We start from the raw sequence: 15,451 nt of genomic DNA, 5'->3' as shown, positions 1-15,451 counted from the left end.
CTAGCACGGAGATTGGCGCAGAGACTTGCATACAGACTAGTATTCTCCGTACAGAGAGACTAGCGTAGAGACTGGCATACAGAAAGACTGGCAAGTTCTCGTACAAGTCTCCTGCCTCATGAATTTTTTTAGTTATGTGATCGTGGAAAAACGAGCATAGGATGTAAAGGACGTTAGCAACCCATAGGTCACGTGCAACGGCATATGTCTTATATTTTCGTTACACAGCACAAGGTTGTAAGGTACAACCTGCCAACTCTAGCCTAGCTCGTTCAACAAATGGTGACGTGTTATTGCAGGTCTGTAATAATCGTCATTTGTTAGACTAAAGGCGCGCTAAGTGCACTCCGATGGATTCCAACGGTCAGGTGACCTCGGCCCGAAATCTGGCCCCAGTCAACCTCTTTACCTTTACAAATTATCACCACTAGATCTTTGAAAAGTACAGTTCTTACACAGGTACTACGCGAAGGCATCACCTTCGCATTTCATACTAGTGGTCCATACATATGTAGAAGACAACATGAGTATCGATCTTATAAACTACCCCACTTGACAGAGTGATTTGAGGTTGTGTTGTAAGCAGTCCGTACCTCGTACAAAGTGAAGGATGCGAAGCAGTGGAAGAGGCGGGGCTCTTGCGGCAAATGCGGATCGAGCTGATAGACTGGCCTGATCCAACACATTCATTACCGTACGGTTGCTCTTCATATTGCTATTTAAGTAAGGAGAGCCGAACAACCCCGGGGCACTTCAGATATCAGATTACGCAATCTGGTCGTCCAGCTACTATCTCCACAGACTTTTACCAATTATTTTTGTTCAAGATAACCATCCATCACCATGAGTCCATCGTTTCTCTTTTCCCTTAAAAAGTCTGAGGCGAAGTTTCTTAATGGAACGCCGAGGACGGTCAACTACACGAACCTGCAGAAGGAGCAGGGGACTAAAGCTCGAACTCCGGGAGCTTTTCGCGTCGTCAGCGTCAACGCATTGTTACAGGAAGACCCCGAGATCAAAGTTCTCGAATACAAAAAATCACTTTTGCCAATCCAAACTATGAAAAGACTCTGGAATCCATGAGGAAGCCTGATTCCAAAAACAAGTACATCGCCATCTCACACGTCTGGAAATTTGGACATGCTGTTGAAACCGTCTGGAACGATATGGAAGAGAAGGAGCAACTTGCAATTGACATCGACGGCCCGGACGAAAATAGCCTCGATTCCAAGATGATCAGTTGGTCCGGCTTAGTTCAGATGGCTCATGCGGCGGCTAATATGCCCGGCAAGAAACGAGCCAGGTACATCTGGCTAGACCTGCTGTGTCTTGACCAAGTCTCCCAGAAAGAGGACAAAGAAAAGGAATACCAAATCTGCATCATGGGCCACATTTACACATACGCGTATGCTGTCGTCACAATGATAGGTGGTGTCGCAGCTGTGCAGCATGTCAATGAGCCAACCGGCTGGATGGATAGGGCATGGACGTTGCAGGAATCAATCCTGAATCAGACAACCTATGTCTACATCAAGTGGCCTTCGGATAAGCTGACAGTCAAAGCCCTTGATAGCCAGGATAAACGGCGGAAATTTCAATTTCATCATGTGAAGACTGCACGAGGAGAGTTAGGGTACAGCCTGTGTCTCATCTTGTTAAAAGATCTACTCAATCTTGCCGATTCCAAAAAAGTTTCCGGTATTCCCGAAATAAAGGTTCTGGACGGAGAGGAAAGATGGGCCGGCGACGTTCCTCGGAGGGCTTTACGGGCTAGCCTTTCCAAAACCAAAAAAAATCAAATTTATCGGCGTGTGGAGGAGCATGTACATGCGGACATCGTCTAAGCCTGCGGACGTTGTGTATAGCGTCATGGCCATCTTTAAAGTCAAAATCGACCCCTATCGCAAAAACCGAGCTCCACAATTTCTTTTTGAGGACCTGGCTCGGAAGACGGCGGCCGACAGAAACATTGGACCGGTTTGGTTGACTCTCGGTGGCATCTATGGCAGCGAGATCTGGCAGCAGCCAGATTCGGGCCTCATACCCAGATTCCCTCATGGGCAGAAGGCCGGCCAGAAGTCGGACAATGAGATGCCGAAGGTGGTGCACAAAGGCCGGGTCCAATGGGCGGGACACTGGATGGACAACTCGCCATGGTACGTTAAGGAGTACAAAATGCAATTTCTGACGCACTCGCAACCACACCTAATCCAAGCCACGATGCTTCGGCTACGTGGCGTCTCTAAGCCCAGAAATTCTGATTTACGCAAGCGCGGCAACAAGACAGTGACGAGAAATGTTGGCAATATCAACATTGGCGGCATAAGGGGAGAATGCACTTACCTAGGAAGGCTGGATAAATACAACAACACTACCCAAGCCATCTATGTCGGTGATATCGGAAAAATGCCTGACTACGGTGAGGAAACGATAGACTTTAGGGGCCAACAGTACCTGCTATTTGTGCGCTACGACTGTAAGCAACATTCCTGGACAATACTTGCAGACGGCGCATTCAAGGCGACATCCCGCAAGTGGAAAACTTCGCCAGGTGACAGGTACATTTTCACGATGGGCCGCGGTCCCCAGGCGTTCTATCGGTGGCCGGTCAAAGATCTTGTCGACCCGAATAATTTAGATTTCAAAAGAAAATCTTTCGGATGCAGCTACGGTCTCCGGTGTCTAGGAGATTTCGGGTTGGCTAGTGAAAAGGGTCAGTCAGGTCTTGAGAAGTCATTCATCAAGTAAAGAATATGCTGACTCGGAATATTCAAAGGGGGCCCGCCCGCCACCAGATAATTCGGTACCAGTGTGGAGAACCGCTACAGTGCACTACAATATCCAGGACATGTACAAGAGGACAAGAATGTTTTCAAACACGCTTGAAAATGGCAAGAACATGACCGTCGTTTCTTACGGGTGCACACGCTCGCCCACTTCTGCCAACAACACAATGTCTACCGTGGAGGAAGGCTGCATCAAGGTGCCGTTCAGTTATGACGGCTGGTCCAAGACGGTTAGCTCGAGGTTTTCCATCCATGGCGTCTGGGGACTTCTTATTCCTCACTCAAAGACAAAGATCGGCACACCTCAGTACGAGTATCGCATTTGGTTTGGCATATCGGGCATGTACGTGCAAATTCGGAATAACCCCTCGACACCGTCCAAGTACTGGACAATGCATGCTGTGCCATATCACCATCACGAATGGAAATGTCCTAAAAAGGCCGTGAAATAGACCGAGAATGCAGATAGTTGTATTTAATCGACACGCTAGAACTATACTTTATGCGGGTCGGAAAGCCTGTCCGTTCGTATTGGCCTTGAAAGCCATAGGAACAGAACGTTGTTTATTATGCAGAGTACTTCATATTGTGAAGCTCTAGAATGGCGCGCACTGTGATCGTTCTGACTAATGCCAGCAACGCGGCCTCTCATTGGTCAGACAGATACAAGTGGGGACTAGCCCCAGTGAAATCTCTGCACCAGTGAAGGCGCGCCATGTACCCTCTCCTAGCTAGTTACAACACGCAGATCATCAGCCACATCGTGAAGACCCCATACAGTGCACCGCTACCCCTGCCATAAGCATCAGTTGTGACACATATCTTACTTCGTAAACACAGAATACTCCGTACTCCAAAGTGGCCCAAGCTTTACGGTCCGTTCCAGGTCAGCTGACCGACCAATGGAATCCAGCTTTTTTACTGTTTCGCAACACGTCGACACAATCGAGGAGCTCTGCATTCGAACGCGACATTTGGCAGACCGGCTGGCCGACTCTGCTTTTTCCTTTCCTCGCTTCTCTCGCGCGTTTGCTTCTCCCGTCTGTCTTGTCGTTTCACCGTCCTTTTCTTGCTCGTTTTCGTCCTCTTCCGCCCCCCCCCCCCCCAAACACCCACCATGGCTTCCAATCCACCTCCAATCGACCCCAAGTCTTCGCTGACGGACGAAAACTTTGCAGCCGAGCTGCGCTCGCTCGCCGCCCAGGCCCGAGCCGACGCCTCCTGGGCCACCTGGGCACGGTCGGCCGTCAAGCAGGCCGGATTCTACGGTCGCGCCGTCTTGTTGCTGGTGCTCGCTGCTGTCTCGGCCAACGCCTCACTGGCGGCTCTCTCGCCCGTCTACGGCGCCATCCCGGCGGCTGCCAACCACACGGCTGTCGTGGCGGCCGGCTGCTTCGTCGGCTGGTCCTCGAACCTGCACTTGCGCCGCCTGCTTCCTCACGTCGCTCGACGTCACAGAAACACGCTTCTCCTCCGCTGGAACGCCCCCGTGCTCGCCGTCGGCCTACCGCTGCTGGCCGCCTACCTGCCGGTGGCCCAGTACTTGCTCGCCGGCGTCTCTACCGTGTTGACGGCCCGCTGGGGCCCCGCCATCACCGAGGCCCTCACGCTTTTCCCCCTCGTCGCCGGCTCGGCCGCCTGTGTGGCCACCGAGCTCGAGGCTGCTACCGGTATCGAGGACGTTCTCCCGCGTCTACCCAGCTGGTTGACCGATGCCTTGCCCGGCCTCGGCTCCTGGGTCGTCTTCAAGGCCGCCGAGCGCTGGACGGCCGATCCGGTCTTCTTCACCACCCATCTCGCTTCCGAGACTGCGGCTGCTCTCGACACTCGCGTCCTTCGCCAGCTCGCCATCATCGTCGCATATGCCGTTGCTGCTCCGTCCCGCCTGCTCTGGTACGCCGTGCCGGCACTGCTGCATGCTGCCGTTCTCAACGTGCACGTCGCCGAACCGACGGCTTGGACACTTCCGTCAGCCAATGTTGCACTGCAGACCGCGGCTGTCCGTCTTCGCGGCGCCGATACTTGGGTCCTGCTCGATCGCCGCGAATCCGTCACCGGCTACCTCGCCGTGCTCGAGAACCTCGACCAGGGCTTCCGTGTCCTTCGCTGCGATCACAGCCTCCTCGGCGGCGAGTGGACTCGCTTCCCGGCCAACCCTGTCGCCGAGCCCATCTACGGCGTCTTTGTCATGCTCGAGGCCGTCCGCCTCGTCGACGTATCCGCTCCCGTGCCTGATGCAGACGCTCGTGCTCTCGTCATTGGCCTCGGCATCGGCACCGCTCCGGCTGCTCTGGTTGCCCACGGCATCGACACCACCGTCGTCGAGATCGACCCTGGTGTCCACGACTTGGCTTCCCGCTACTTCCACATGCCCGCCAACCACACCGCTGTCGTCGAAGACGCTGTGACGTATGCTGATCGTGCGGCTCATGCTGTTCCTGCTGGCCCGCGCTACGACTACATCGTGCACGACGTCTTCACCGGTGGCGCTGAGCCCATCTCGCTCTTCACCCTCGAATTTCTGCAGGATCTGCATGCGCTGCTCAAGCCGACTGGCGTCATAGCTATTGTATGTCTCAGAATCATGTCTCTCCCCTATGTAACTGTCTAACACTCTCAGAACTACGCTGGCGACTTCTCCTTGACCCCCATCAAGGCTGTCGTCCACACCATCCGCGCCGTCTTTCCGTCTTGCCGCGTCTTCCGGGAGCACCCGAGCGAGGCGTCAGAAGACGACAGCACCGACTTTGCCAACGTCGTCATCTTCTGCACCCGCAGCGCCGCCCCCATCTCGTTCCGCCGTCCTACTACGGCCGATCTACTTAACAGCGCGACTCGCCGCCAGTTCTTGGTGCCGACTCACGAAGTTACCGATGCTGACTTCCGCTCGCCCGTCGAGCCGCGTCTCGTCCGCCGCAACGACACCGAGCAGCTGTCCAAGTGGCACTACGAGAGCGCCCTGGGTCATTGGCAGGTCATGCGACGCGTGCTGCCAGCTCACGTGTGGGAGCTTTGGTAGGCGAGACTGGTCACGTGTACGATAGGGACATGGACATAGACATAGTAGGGTACATATAAGCTGTCTGTCTATTGTTGGCCTTGATGTGACTCCACAATGTCTCGTCTACTCCTTCTCCTTGCCCGGCTCCTTCAAAGCTTCGAGGGCGAGCTCGGCAGCATCAGTGTTGAATTCGTCGCGGAAGGCGGTCACGTGATCCGGCACCTGAGCGACGCGGTTGTAGGGACCGGCGACAGGGGCGCCGATGGTCTGGTAGACGGGCAGGACGCCGGTCCAGACGCGATCAAGCACGGCTTCGTCGCCGAGGTCGCAGCGGTCGTCGTGCGGGCCCCCGGTGCGGATCTTGGCGCTGCCGCCGGCGATGCGCACACGCAGAACCGACGTGCTCTGCATCTCGGCCGCATTGGGCGGCACGCGCGATCCATCCCAGCGACCGGTCACGATGCCGTCTGTGATCAGCCGCATGGCGTACAGCTTCTCGGATGCGTCTGTGACGACGGTGGCGTGGCCGAAGAGCACGGCCGACCGGTAGTTATAGCTGTGCGCGTTGGGCGTGAGGGCCAGCACGAGGCCGTCGACCTGGCTGGCAGCGACAGCAATGGGGAGGCCGGGAGAGGACCCAGAGGACTCGGCGCCTCGCGATATGTTCATGAGCCGCGACGACACGTACCCGTGCAGATACAGATCCAGCACGTCGGCCACGTCGGCGCTGGGCCGTTCAAACGAGCCCATCTGTCCGATCATCGGCAGGATGGCCGGGAAGGGTGCGTCTGGCGCCTGGAAAGAGACATGCACCAGCTGCGAGCCGTTGACGATGCCGTGGATTGTCTTGAGCGCATACGTGGCTGGTACGGCGAAACGACTTGTTAGCAGCGTTGTGCGAGGCTGATGACTATCATTAGCCTTACCTCGTGAGCTTTTCCGGTGCACCGTGCTGTACGGCTCCTTGGGATACTCGAGCTCAAAGCGAGGCATGATGGGTCTCGTCTAGCTACTGTGACTGTCGCGCTCGGCTTATAGCGAACGTCGACTCTCGATGGCTTATCGTATCTTATAGGCACACCAAAGGCTGTTGCTAATGTACGGTGACTCATTGGCGCAGTTCTAGACACTACCCTGGAAGGTGTGGCCCTTCTTCTCCGCACCGACACGACGGCTACCGATAGCATTCTCCGTGGCATCGTCGATCGTTTTGTCCTATTTGGAACATGGAGACTAAAAATGCCTGCACTACGCTGTATGCGGAATGTAGATGCGGTGTGGCTGTTGCTGCTTACGGTCCTATCACAAACAGTCTAGATCTGCTTCTGTCGGTGTTGGACAGATGCAATGTCTGCTTGCATGTGTCTAATTTAGTGTTTGATGTGGCGGAACTGAGCGGAATAGATTCGGTTCCGTCGTTCCGAACCTCGTTTTAATTGATCCAAGATAAGATACAATTTGATGGATGTTGACGTCATCTCGACTTGCCCACGAGCAGCTGGCTGGCGCCAAGATATCGGCCAAGCTCGCCATGATCTCCCGGCTGGACGGCCAGGTTGACCATGACGTCCCGCTCGTTAAGCTTGGCATCGACTCGCAGGTCGCCGTCCAGGTGCTCGGCTGTTTCTTCGAGGAGCTCTAGCCAGACCTTTTCGTACTCGAGGTCTTCGGCAGCGGCAAGCCAGACGATACCAACGCCGACGCCGACGCCGACGCTATTGTCTGGACCGGAACTTATTAACACCAAGCAAGGCAACTTTAGTTAGCACCATGCTAACTGTGGTAGCAGCCCGGGAGCGCTGGCATCACTCGTGCAATGTAAAATGCGTGATAGCAGTAGTATAGTGGTTTTATCTTTAACTAGGTTGCAATGAGTTACAAGACACTGTCTTAAGCTGCATGTGGACCGTGTAGGAGCCGTGAAATCTCTTAGTTCGATCTTTACGAATCCTGTGGGCCTGCAATCTGTTGCTGCTGTTATTGTTGCTTATTCTGCACTATCTATTTCTATATGCATAAATTAGATACGGGAGACATTTCCTGACTATACCGGCCTGAGGTGAGCTAGAATAGAACCCTCTGGGGAAAAAACTATCTTAGCCGTGGTAAAACCTGCTCTTTGTACCGTGCCTTGGAACTGTCCGTACCTTCACCTTAGATATATATAATTAGTTCCATGATTAACACTGAGATATAAAGCTTGACCATACCTTTAGTCAGATTCCTCCTTGAATACAGATAGAAGGGTAACGAGCTCCTGGCCGTCGGTGGTTCCCTTAAAGCCAAGCAAAACTCCATTCCCCACCTTCTGGGGGTACTTGTCGCCGCCTGAGCCCCCATGTGCCCATGTGGTCCTGGCTGTCTGAATAGATATTTTGTCTACACGCCCTCCAGCCCAAAGGTCCAGGTTCGTTACAGTCTCATCATCACGGAATTCAAATTCGTATTTCTCGAAACCGGTTCTGTTCTCGTTGCCGCCAACACTTGTCATACCGTCTTTCCACTCTACCTGGATAGCCTTTAGCAGTCCCGTAGGTGTCCAGCTGCTGGGACCAACCCAAACAGTGACTTTCTTAGCGCCATTTTTGCCGTTGGTGAGAGTGAAGTCCGTTGTGGCACGGGTATTACCACCTCTAGGAGGATTGTAGATAACCCCTACTGCACCCTCAGGCAATCCGTTATCGTGCTTCGCGATGATTGGTGTCATGTTTGTAACTATTTGTAATTTTAGAGGGTTAAATGATATGAAGCTAGTCTTGCGATGACTTGAGATCTTTAAGGAGGCTTGATATTCAAAGTAAATATTCCTTTAGATTCTTCTTTTCCTCTTTTCTCTAGAGAAAGCCTCGCTCTTTATGCTCTTTTTTTTCTTGCTGCTTTCTGCATGCCTACGGAGTACGTAAGACCCGTATTCATAGTTAACTCCGCCAAGAAGCAGCGATGCTCCGCTGTGTGTCTTCAGCTTGCTTCTACGCGCAGCGGCACGCCACTTTGTGTCTTCAGCTTACTTTTACATGCAGGCTTTCCTCTATTTAGGTTCCCGGACTGAACTTGTGACACATTTGTCACAATGATCGACACTGCACGAAGGCCAAATCATCATGGCTTTATTTCTGCACTCCTACCGAAGACCCAATTTCAGCGTTTACTTTTCCGAAATGCAGCGAGGCTGCGCGTTGTGTGCTCAGCTTACTTTTACGTGCCGCGGCATGCCTCTTTGTGTGTTCGACTTACTTTTGCATGCAAGCTTTCCTTAATTCAAGTTCCCAGACTGAACTTGTGACACATTTGTCAAGGATCCACACTGGGTGTCCGCCACATCATTCGGGGTCTACTTTGTTCTCGATGCCTGACAAGGGAGTACTACGAGTAAGTGTCAAGCATTGGAATCCGCCACACTGTAGACCTTCTGCCCCACTTGGCCGTACTGGCCTGTTATTGGTCAGAAGTCACAAAAGAGGGGCCTAACACTAGTATTAATACGGGCCCCCAGAAGGGTCGCGATGTATCTATTTCTTCCTTAGTACAGAGTACACAACACTCTTTCGCCCACACTAGACCCTATTCAGTCTCCTGCTCCTTACAGTGCATCACGTTATATGACCGCCACGTATAGCCTCCTTTAACCTTCACACTAAGTGATAGGAGCCGTGCACCCCTAAGAGCACCTATACTATTTGCATAGGTAGCAGATTAGTACACGTCTCGAAATGCTAACGCATTACGGAGTACATGACCTACTTTACGTTTTCGACCAATCAGAAGTGAAAGTCTCTAAGCCTTTTGTCACCACTTACACATACACATGTGCATAGATCGCGCCCTTTATTTGTTTTACTTAATGAAGGGCATCATCGCTCCTTGAAAAAAGTCACCTGCATTCTTGCCCGTCACTCTTGTGTGAAAATTAACATCAGAATGGAAGTACGCACATACGCATATGCCTTCGCCGAGCGGGCTTACTTTGCTTCCCCTAGCGGGATTCTAAGGTAAGAGCACATGGCATACCTCTCTCTTCCCCTTTAGACTAGCCACCTGCTACCTACTCTCCTAACGAAGGGATGTGCCTCACGGCACTTCTTACGCGCACAGATACTTAGGTAGTTGGTAGGCTTGTGTGGTCTGGTTTGCCTAAGCCGAGGCCTTACCCATCCTCGGCTCTTTGTACGTGTAGAATAAATATAAGATTGATATAATAAGATGTAAGAGGAGACGATGTAGAAGCTAGTTCGCGACGGCATTTAAAGGCCGTACAGTCTGGGTTATATCGGTAGCCTGGTCACCGGATGGAAGGCAGATAGCATCAGCTTTTCACGATGCTGCTGTTCGGGTCAGGACTCCGAGAACCGATGTACTGCCACCTTGAGCAACCATACCAGCAGGTAGCTTGCAGTAGCCTGGCTGCCGGACAGCAAACGCATAGCATCGGCATCGTACGATAAATTTCTGGACCTGGAGCCTAGAAACTAGCCAGTTTCTTGCTGAGGCAGTGAGTTTATTCAGAAGGTCCCCAGATGTTGTTGCATAAGACCTCTTGCAGACTGATTACAGCATGCTAATCTTGCGTTCTGCTATAGATCGACTGCTTGCACAGTCCTCTTGCCCCAAGCAACAGGATATATCGGAGGCATCGAACATACGGAGGGAAAAGAAGCATTCGGCTCCGACATATAACTTATTGGGTGCTACAGATGAAAATTAGATACGAAAGTTTCTTAGGCACAGGCCAAGAAATCTACAGACTTCCAGTAGTTTTTGGGAAGAGCAGCTGTACAACTTCCACACAGACAGTGCTGTTTTTGTTTGAAAGGCCAGCGACTTGACGCTTGTATAGAGCAGGATATAGTCCTTCTAGCTATCGTAGACGTAAGCAAGAAGATAGGAGAGACCAGAAGTACTAACAGATGCACGGCGTTGGAAACAGAGCATTTCAGAGTCATAGCAATGACTTTGCAGACACATACACGCGATAGGGCCGCACAAGAGTCCAAACTGGCTATAAAATGAAGAAAATACTATTCATTCCCTGACTGTGTTAATTCAGCTGCCATCTAGCTATAATGCTTGCTGTGAACAACCCGTCGCTTAAATGACGAAGCTACAAACGACTGCGTACACGTGCATTTTTTTCTATTTTTGAGTCGGGCAAGTGGAACATCGGGTTGCTATTGTGTTTGCTATACTGGACGATAAAAAGGACGTGCATACAGCTCGTTATGGTCGGATTATGCAATGTTGAGCGCTGAGCAGCATGGAGATGACGACAAGCTTTCACGGAAAGACGAACAAATAAATAGTTGCACAGACATTACACCCCGCTTTGGTTTCATTCGCTTGCGCTTCATTGTTGCATGAAGCGCTTCCCATTCTCAACATTCGCCAAGCCATAAGCTTTTGACTCGGGAGGAAACGTGCCATTTGCGGCCCACAGATCAATGAGGTTTTGCATTGGCTCGACATCCTCGGGTCTGAGCATGTTCAGGCTCGTAGCTGTCAACATGAAATGTGAGAAGCAGCTGTTAAGGTGCTTTTCGAGTTCGAGGTGGTAGAATGGGTCGACGAAATGGTCCCAGTACAGATGTGAATAGACACGGAACATCTGCAGGAAGATGGCCCGGCTGACGTTGATAAATTCTTTCGGGAACCCGCTCTTCTTGCCAACCCAGTCTTCGCCATCGCTGTTTTGAAATGGGTGAGGCGTGCTCGGAGCGAGGGTCGGGTTGTCCGCAAAAGATGTCGTGGCCGGGTCAGTCGTGAAAATCTTGGGATCGTCGATCTTGCCAGAGATCCACCGCTGCATGAGAGTCATGTATTCACGGGCTGGAAGCTCAATTGGCTCGAGCCGGCTGTTTAGCCAGGTGTACGAATGGTTTCTGCACTGTCAGCGTGGAGTCGAGAGCAGGCAGGGGCTGGGGCAGCGGCTGGAGATGGAGATGGCCTACTTTCCAGCCGACATCTTGGGGCAACTAGTGGAGTTGCAGATGGTGTTGCCATCCTTCTCCTTCTCATAAACTAGGCGAACAAAAATCCAGAGGATCCGGTAGTGCTCAACAACTGGTCGTGTCAGAGAAGGTTACCCCCTGAACCAAGAAAAAGGGGGGAGAAGTGGGGTTGTACCATGGTGAGCGATCCATTCTCCTTGCTCTACCGACTTTGGTCTGGCGCTGAGAGTCATGAAGTTGCCCTTCACGATGTGCTTCGTATACAACGGATTGAGCCATAGCGGTAATGCTATGGAATCCGAGTCCGGACTCTTGTCGCCGGCAGTCGACATGCTTGTCGAGATGGCAGATGAGAGGGGGGGCAAAGACGGAGCTGTGGCGGGGGCTGCTGTAATCTCGAAGGATGGCCGCTTCTGAACAGTGGCCGACGATGGCGATTGAGCATCAGTTGTAGGTGTGCTCGAGTTCGTAGGAGACTTGGAGCCGCCTGTCTTTGATCCTCGAAGACGGGCGTTGCTGTCGTGAAGGGACGGTCAGCATATAAGGAAATTGGGGGGGGATTGGGTAGAGTATGATTTCGGCAGAACTGACATTCCGGAAAATAGATTAGACATGGTGGAATAAGGAGGCTGGAGACAGCCGTTGAATCAGTGTGACGAGGTTCGTTGGCAAAAGGAGGAGGGGCTGTTTTGAAATGGTCTAAAAGGCGGTGAGGTTCGTCATTTTGCGGTGTGGCACGGCAAAACCATATGGCGGTCAGAACCGGCAGAATCGAGTGTCAACTGTCTTGCGGTCATCAATGATACAGGACAACACTACGGAGTACTGCCTGACATTACGTCCAAGGCTGGAATTCTCACAGATTTGAGTTTCCTAGAGCCATGGGTTTTCGTGGAAAACTCGCCATCACTCTGTACGAGCCCTTCTTTTTCACGAGTGGCCATCAACTTCTTGGCTCGTCCATGTTGGAGTCAATAGCCAGTATCTTTCCTTATGACTGCAGCCTGTTGCCCGAAACCAGAGTTTGTTTCCTCGTCTCACGAGTTTTCTTGCCTCTTCTGCTACTGGAGATCTGCAATGCAGTGGTCGGTCTACCCAGACCGGCCATACAACTTGCTTGTGTCAGCTGTGCGCAGGGACGAGCCAAATGCGTCGCTGGTGGAAAATGGCTTGCAAAAGTTGTTTAATTTACGACAGATGCTACAGTGCTTGTCGGTGTTTTGAGTTGGTAGCTCGCACGTGGTCTTGTCAGAGCAGCTAACACGCAAGGCTCCTTTAGGAGGGGCCGATAGAAGACGAAAGCCTGTCCATGATACTCCAAGTATATAAGCCGGTTGCTTCCGATGGCCGGCATTTCTATTCTCTTGCTTGTCAGCTGGATTGAAAAAGACAGGTCGGATGTTGATAGATCTACATACTGAACGTAAGCATGCTAACTCTGTCCCTAACGCCATGCCATGGAATCTCCCGTGGGCGTGTCCAACGACAGCTTGTGGAAGGTGGCGCCCTATTTGAAGCGTATGATCATTGAGCTAGCATCAGAAGAAACGTGTGGAGTACTCCGTTGTTTGTGGTTCTTTCTATAACGCGTGCCAGCCATCATTTGTAAAGACCCATCAAAAGCGGCCCATCCTTCCGCATCCAAGGGATCCACTCTTCTCATCCAGACGAGATGAATACCACCTGGAAGCCTCATTGCATTTGAATAAATGCCACGCTATGTTTTTCCCGGTACATGATGACTAGTGATTCCGTCCGTACTCTAGGTATATACTGCTTTTATCAGCTCCAACGAACTGTTGGGTGTGTCGTTGTGTATTACTTTTTTCCATTTGTGTTTGTGCTTGCAGGGGCTTGTTACGGCTAAAAGGCGGGGAATGCCGCGTACCGGCGCGCGCTAGCATCTTACGCCTGTGAGGCTAAACAGGTCAGTAGCATCAAATGCAATGAAGCAATTACAATGAGTTCTGTACAAAAGAAAGAATCGATTTGTTTCCGTTTTTCGGTTTATATTACGTTGTAATCCCGTCCGGAATAAAAGCCGCTAGCACGCATCTAGCAAGCGTATCAATCTCGGCCCCTCGATGTCTCAACTTTGACGAAATTTTTCAGCTCTTCGAATCACAGTCTCTCCTTGTCCGCTTGAGTAATAATCCGTTCCGTCGGCGGGGAATAAGTAGGGTGGGTGGTTGCACTCCGTACGCCTCTCTAATTTAGCTTTCGTAGATTGCCTTTAACGCAAATCACCGACAGCACGAAATATTCCGACAACATGGCCTTTCAGGGTTTTTTCGAGATGACGGGCGCTGCCATGGCGTCTGCGGCCGAAAATACACGGCAGTTTGCCGTTGGGAGCATGCCAGTGGTAGAAGGAGCCGTGAACTTTGCGGCCGAGAAGTTCAAGGGGTTTGCAGTCGGAAAAGCTCCGATAGTGCAGACAGCTGTGGCTTCTGCAGCCGACGCGACACAGCAGTTCGTCGCTGATACCGCACCCGAGGTGGGGGGCTTCGTCGCTTACGCCGGTGGAAAGGTTCTAGGGCTCACGGCCGAAACGGCGCCCAAGGTCAACGCTGCTGTCGGCGTCGCAGCCGAGAAGTCCTGGGAGTTCTTCAAGGAGAGCGCGCCGAAGGCGATGGCCGAGGGCGTGCAGCTGGCCTCGGGACATCCCGTTGCAAGTGGTGCGGTATGCGGTGTCATCGTGGGCGTCGTGCCGGCAACTGGGATAGTTCTGATACTGAATGCTGTTGGTTTTGGCCCTGGTGGCGTCGTTGCCGGTGGGCCTCCTCTTGCTTTCTTTTCTTTATCTGTTACTCACTGACATCGACACCGAAGGCTCCTTGGCGGCCAGCGCGCATAGCAGCATAGGCAGCGTTGCGGCTGGGTCGTTGTTCGCTATGCTGCAGAGCGCTGGTGCAGGGGGGGCTGCCGCGTCTCTTACCGCGATCTGTGGTGCCGTCGGTGGATACATAGGCGCGCTCTATGGGTGGCATGTGGGACAGGGATAGGCCGGGGAAGGAAAGTGGACGAAGTCAGATTAGTGTGCTAGAGAGTGGTTGAAGCTCTTAGAATATAGGATATGATAATCGACGCTTATGAACTGTAGCGAAGAAGCTACAGTGCTCTCGTCTGTAATCGTGCCTTGCATGGCAACGACAGTGTTTGCATCGAACAGAGGCATAATTAAGTGAAAGGGTGAGGAAGGCAACAACGTAAAGACTTTTACAAAGGGTTATGGTAATGGTACTTGCATTGGACATTTCTACACATCGGGTCTTTCAGTTAGATTTCTTCAATCTAAACTCATTAACAGGTTGTGGTAATATAGGTGATGAGTGTCAACCCCGTTTTATTCAGATTCATACTAAGTAACGGAAAATCATCAAGATTCAAATATCAGTAGCTTGACCAAAGCCAATCCTCAAGTTCAGGTTGTAGATGTGACGACGGTTTGATCAATGAAAGCTTTGCCGTGGGTAGGTGGAACTCGGCGAAAATGGTGGATTTGATTAAATATCAAGGGCCACTGCAGAATAATTGGGCCTAAATAGCTATGAGAATGATATCGTTTTTGTAAGAAACACGATGGCTATAAATACTAGAGACCTTATGGTTTTCTTCGAACGCCTTGAAGGCAGATAAGAAAGGTTGGCATAAATAAGAATAATGCATTATATAAGCAATTTGATTTAAACAATCCATGGCGAGGATGACGATTCCATAAA

At 51.7% G+C, this 15,451-nt stretch overlaps 6 protein-coding genes across 6 annotated transcripts; 3 read left to right on the top strand and 3 right to left on the bottom strand.

The window, feature by feature from the left end:
- Positions 1-1,079: 1,079 nt before the first annotated feature.
- Positions 1,080-3,238, top strand: CMQ_6438 (uncharacterized protein; the record flags this gene model as incomplete). Its single annotated transcript, XM_014315503.1, has 3 exons — positions 1,080-1,633; positions 1,716-2,619; positions 2,777-3,238. 3 exons carry the CDS (start codon positions 1,080-1,082, stop codon positions 3,236-3,238), a joined length of 1,920 nt encoding a protein of 639 aa, XP_014170978.1.
- A 665-nt stretch (positions 3,239-3,903) lies between these two features.
- On the top strand, positions 3,904-5,805 carry CMQ_6355 (spermine spermidine synthase family protein; the record flags this gene model as incomplete). Its single annotated transcript, XM_014315420.1, has 2 exons — positions 3,904-5,355; positions 5,407-5,805. The coding sequence occupies 2 exons, from the start codon at positions 3,904-3,906 to the stop codon at positions 5,803-5,805; spliced, it is 1,851 nt and encodes a 616-aa protein (XP_014170895.1).
- A 105-nt stretch (positions 5,806-5,910) lies between these two features.
- Positions 5,911-6,780, bottom strand: CMQ_6378 (uncharacterized protein; the record flags this gene model as incomplete). Its single annotated transcript, XM_014315443.1, has 2 exons — positions 5,911-6,650; positions 6,714-6,780. 2 exons carry the CDS (start codon positions 6,778-6,780, stop codon positions 5,911-5,913), a joined length of 807 nt encoding a protein of 268 aa, XP_014170918.1.
- A 481-nt stretch (positions 6,781-7,261) lies between these two features.
- Positions 7,262-8,494, bottom strand: CMQ_6448 (uncharacterized protein; the record flags this gene model as incomplete). Its single annotated transcript, XM_014315513.1, has 2 exons — positions 7,262-7,509; positions 8,281-8,494. 2 exons carry the CDS (start codon positions 8,492-8,494, stop codon positions 7,262-7,264), a joined length of 462 nt encoding a protein of 153 aa, XP_014170988.1.
- Positions 8,495-11,128: 2,634 nt separating this feature from the next.
- On the bottom strand, positions 11,129-12,343 carry CMQ_6154 (protein kinase activator; the record flags this gene model as incomplete). Its single annotated transcript, XM_014315219.1, has 4 exons — positions 11,129-11,660; positions 11,730-11,841; positions 11,905-12,245; positions 12,321-12,343. 4 exons carry the CDS (start codon positions 12,341-12,343, stop codon positions 11,129-11,131), a joined length of 1,008 nt encoding a protein of 335 aa, XP_014170694.1.
- Positions 12,344-14,001: 1,658 nt separating this feature from the next.
- Positions 14,002-14,734, top strand: CMQ_5953 (uncharacterized protein; the record flags this gene model as incomplete). Its single annotated transcript, XM_014315018.1, has 2 exons — positions 14,002-14,503; positions 14,562-14,734. The coding sequence occupies 2 exons, from the start codon at positions 14,002-14,004 to the stop codon at positions 14,732-14,734; spliced, it is 675 nt and encodes a 224-aa protein (XP_014170493.1).
- Positions 14,735-15,451: the final 717 nt, after the last annotated feature.

The sequence above is a fragment of the Grosmannia clavigera genome (genome assembly GCF_000143105.1).
Source record: "Grosmannia clavigera kw1407 unplaced genomic scaffold GCSC_167, whole genome shotgun sequence".
Taxonomy (NCBI): domain Eukaryota; kingdom Fungi; phylum Ascomycota; class Sordariomycetes; order Ophiostomatales; family Ophiostomataceae; genus Leptographium; species Leptographium clavigerum.
This window is presented reverse-complemented; position numbering and strand designations above follow the sequence as displayed.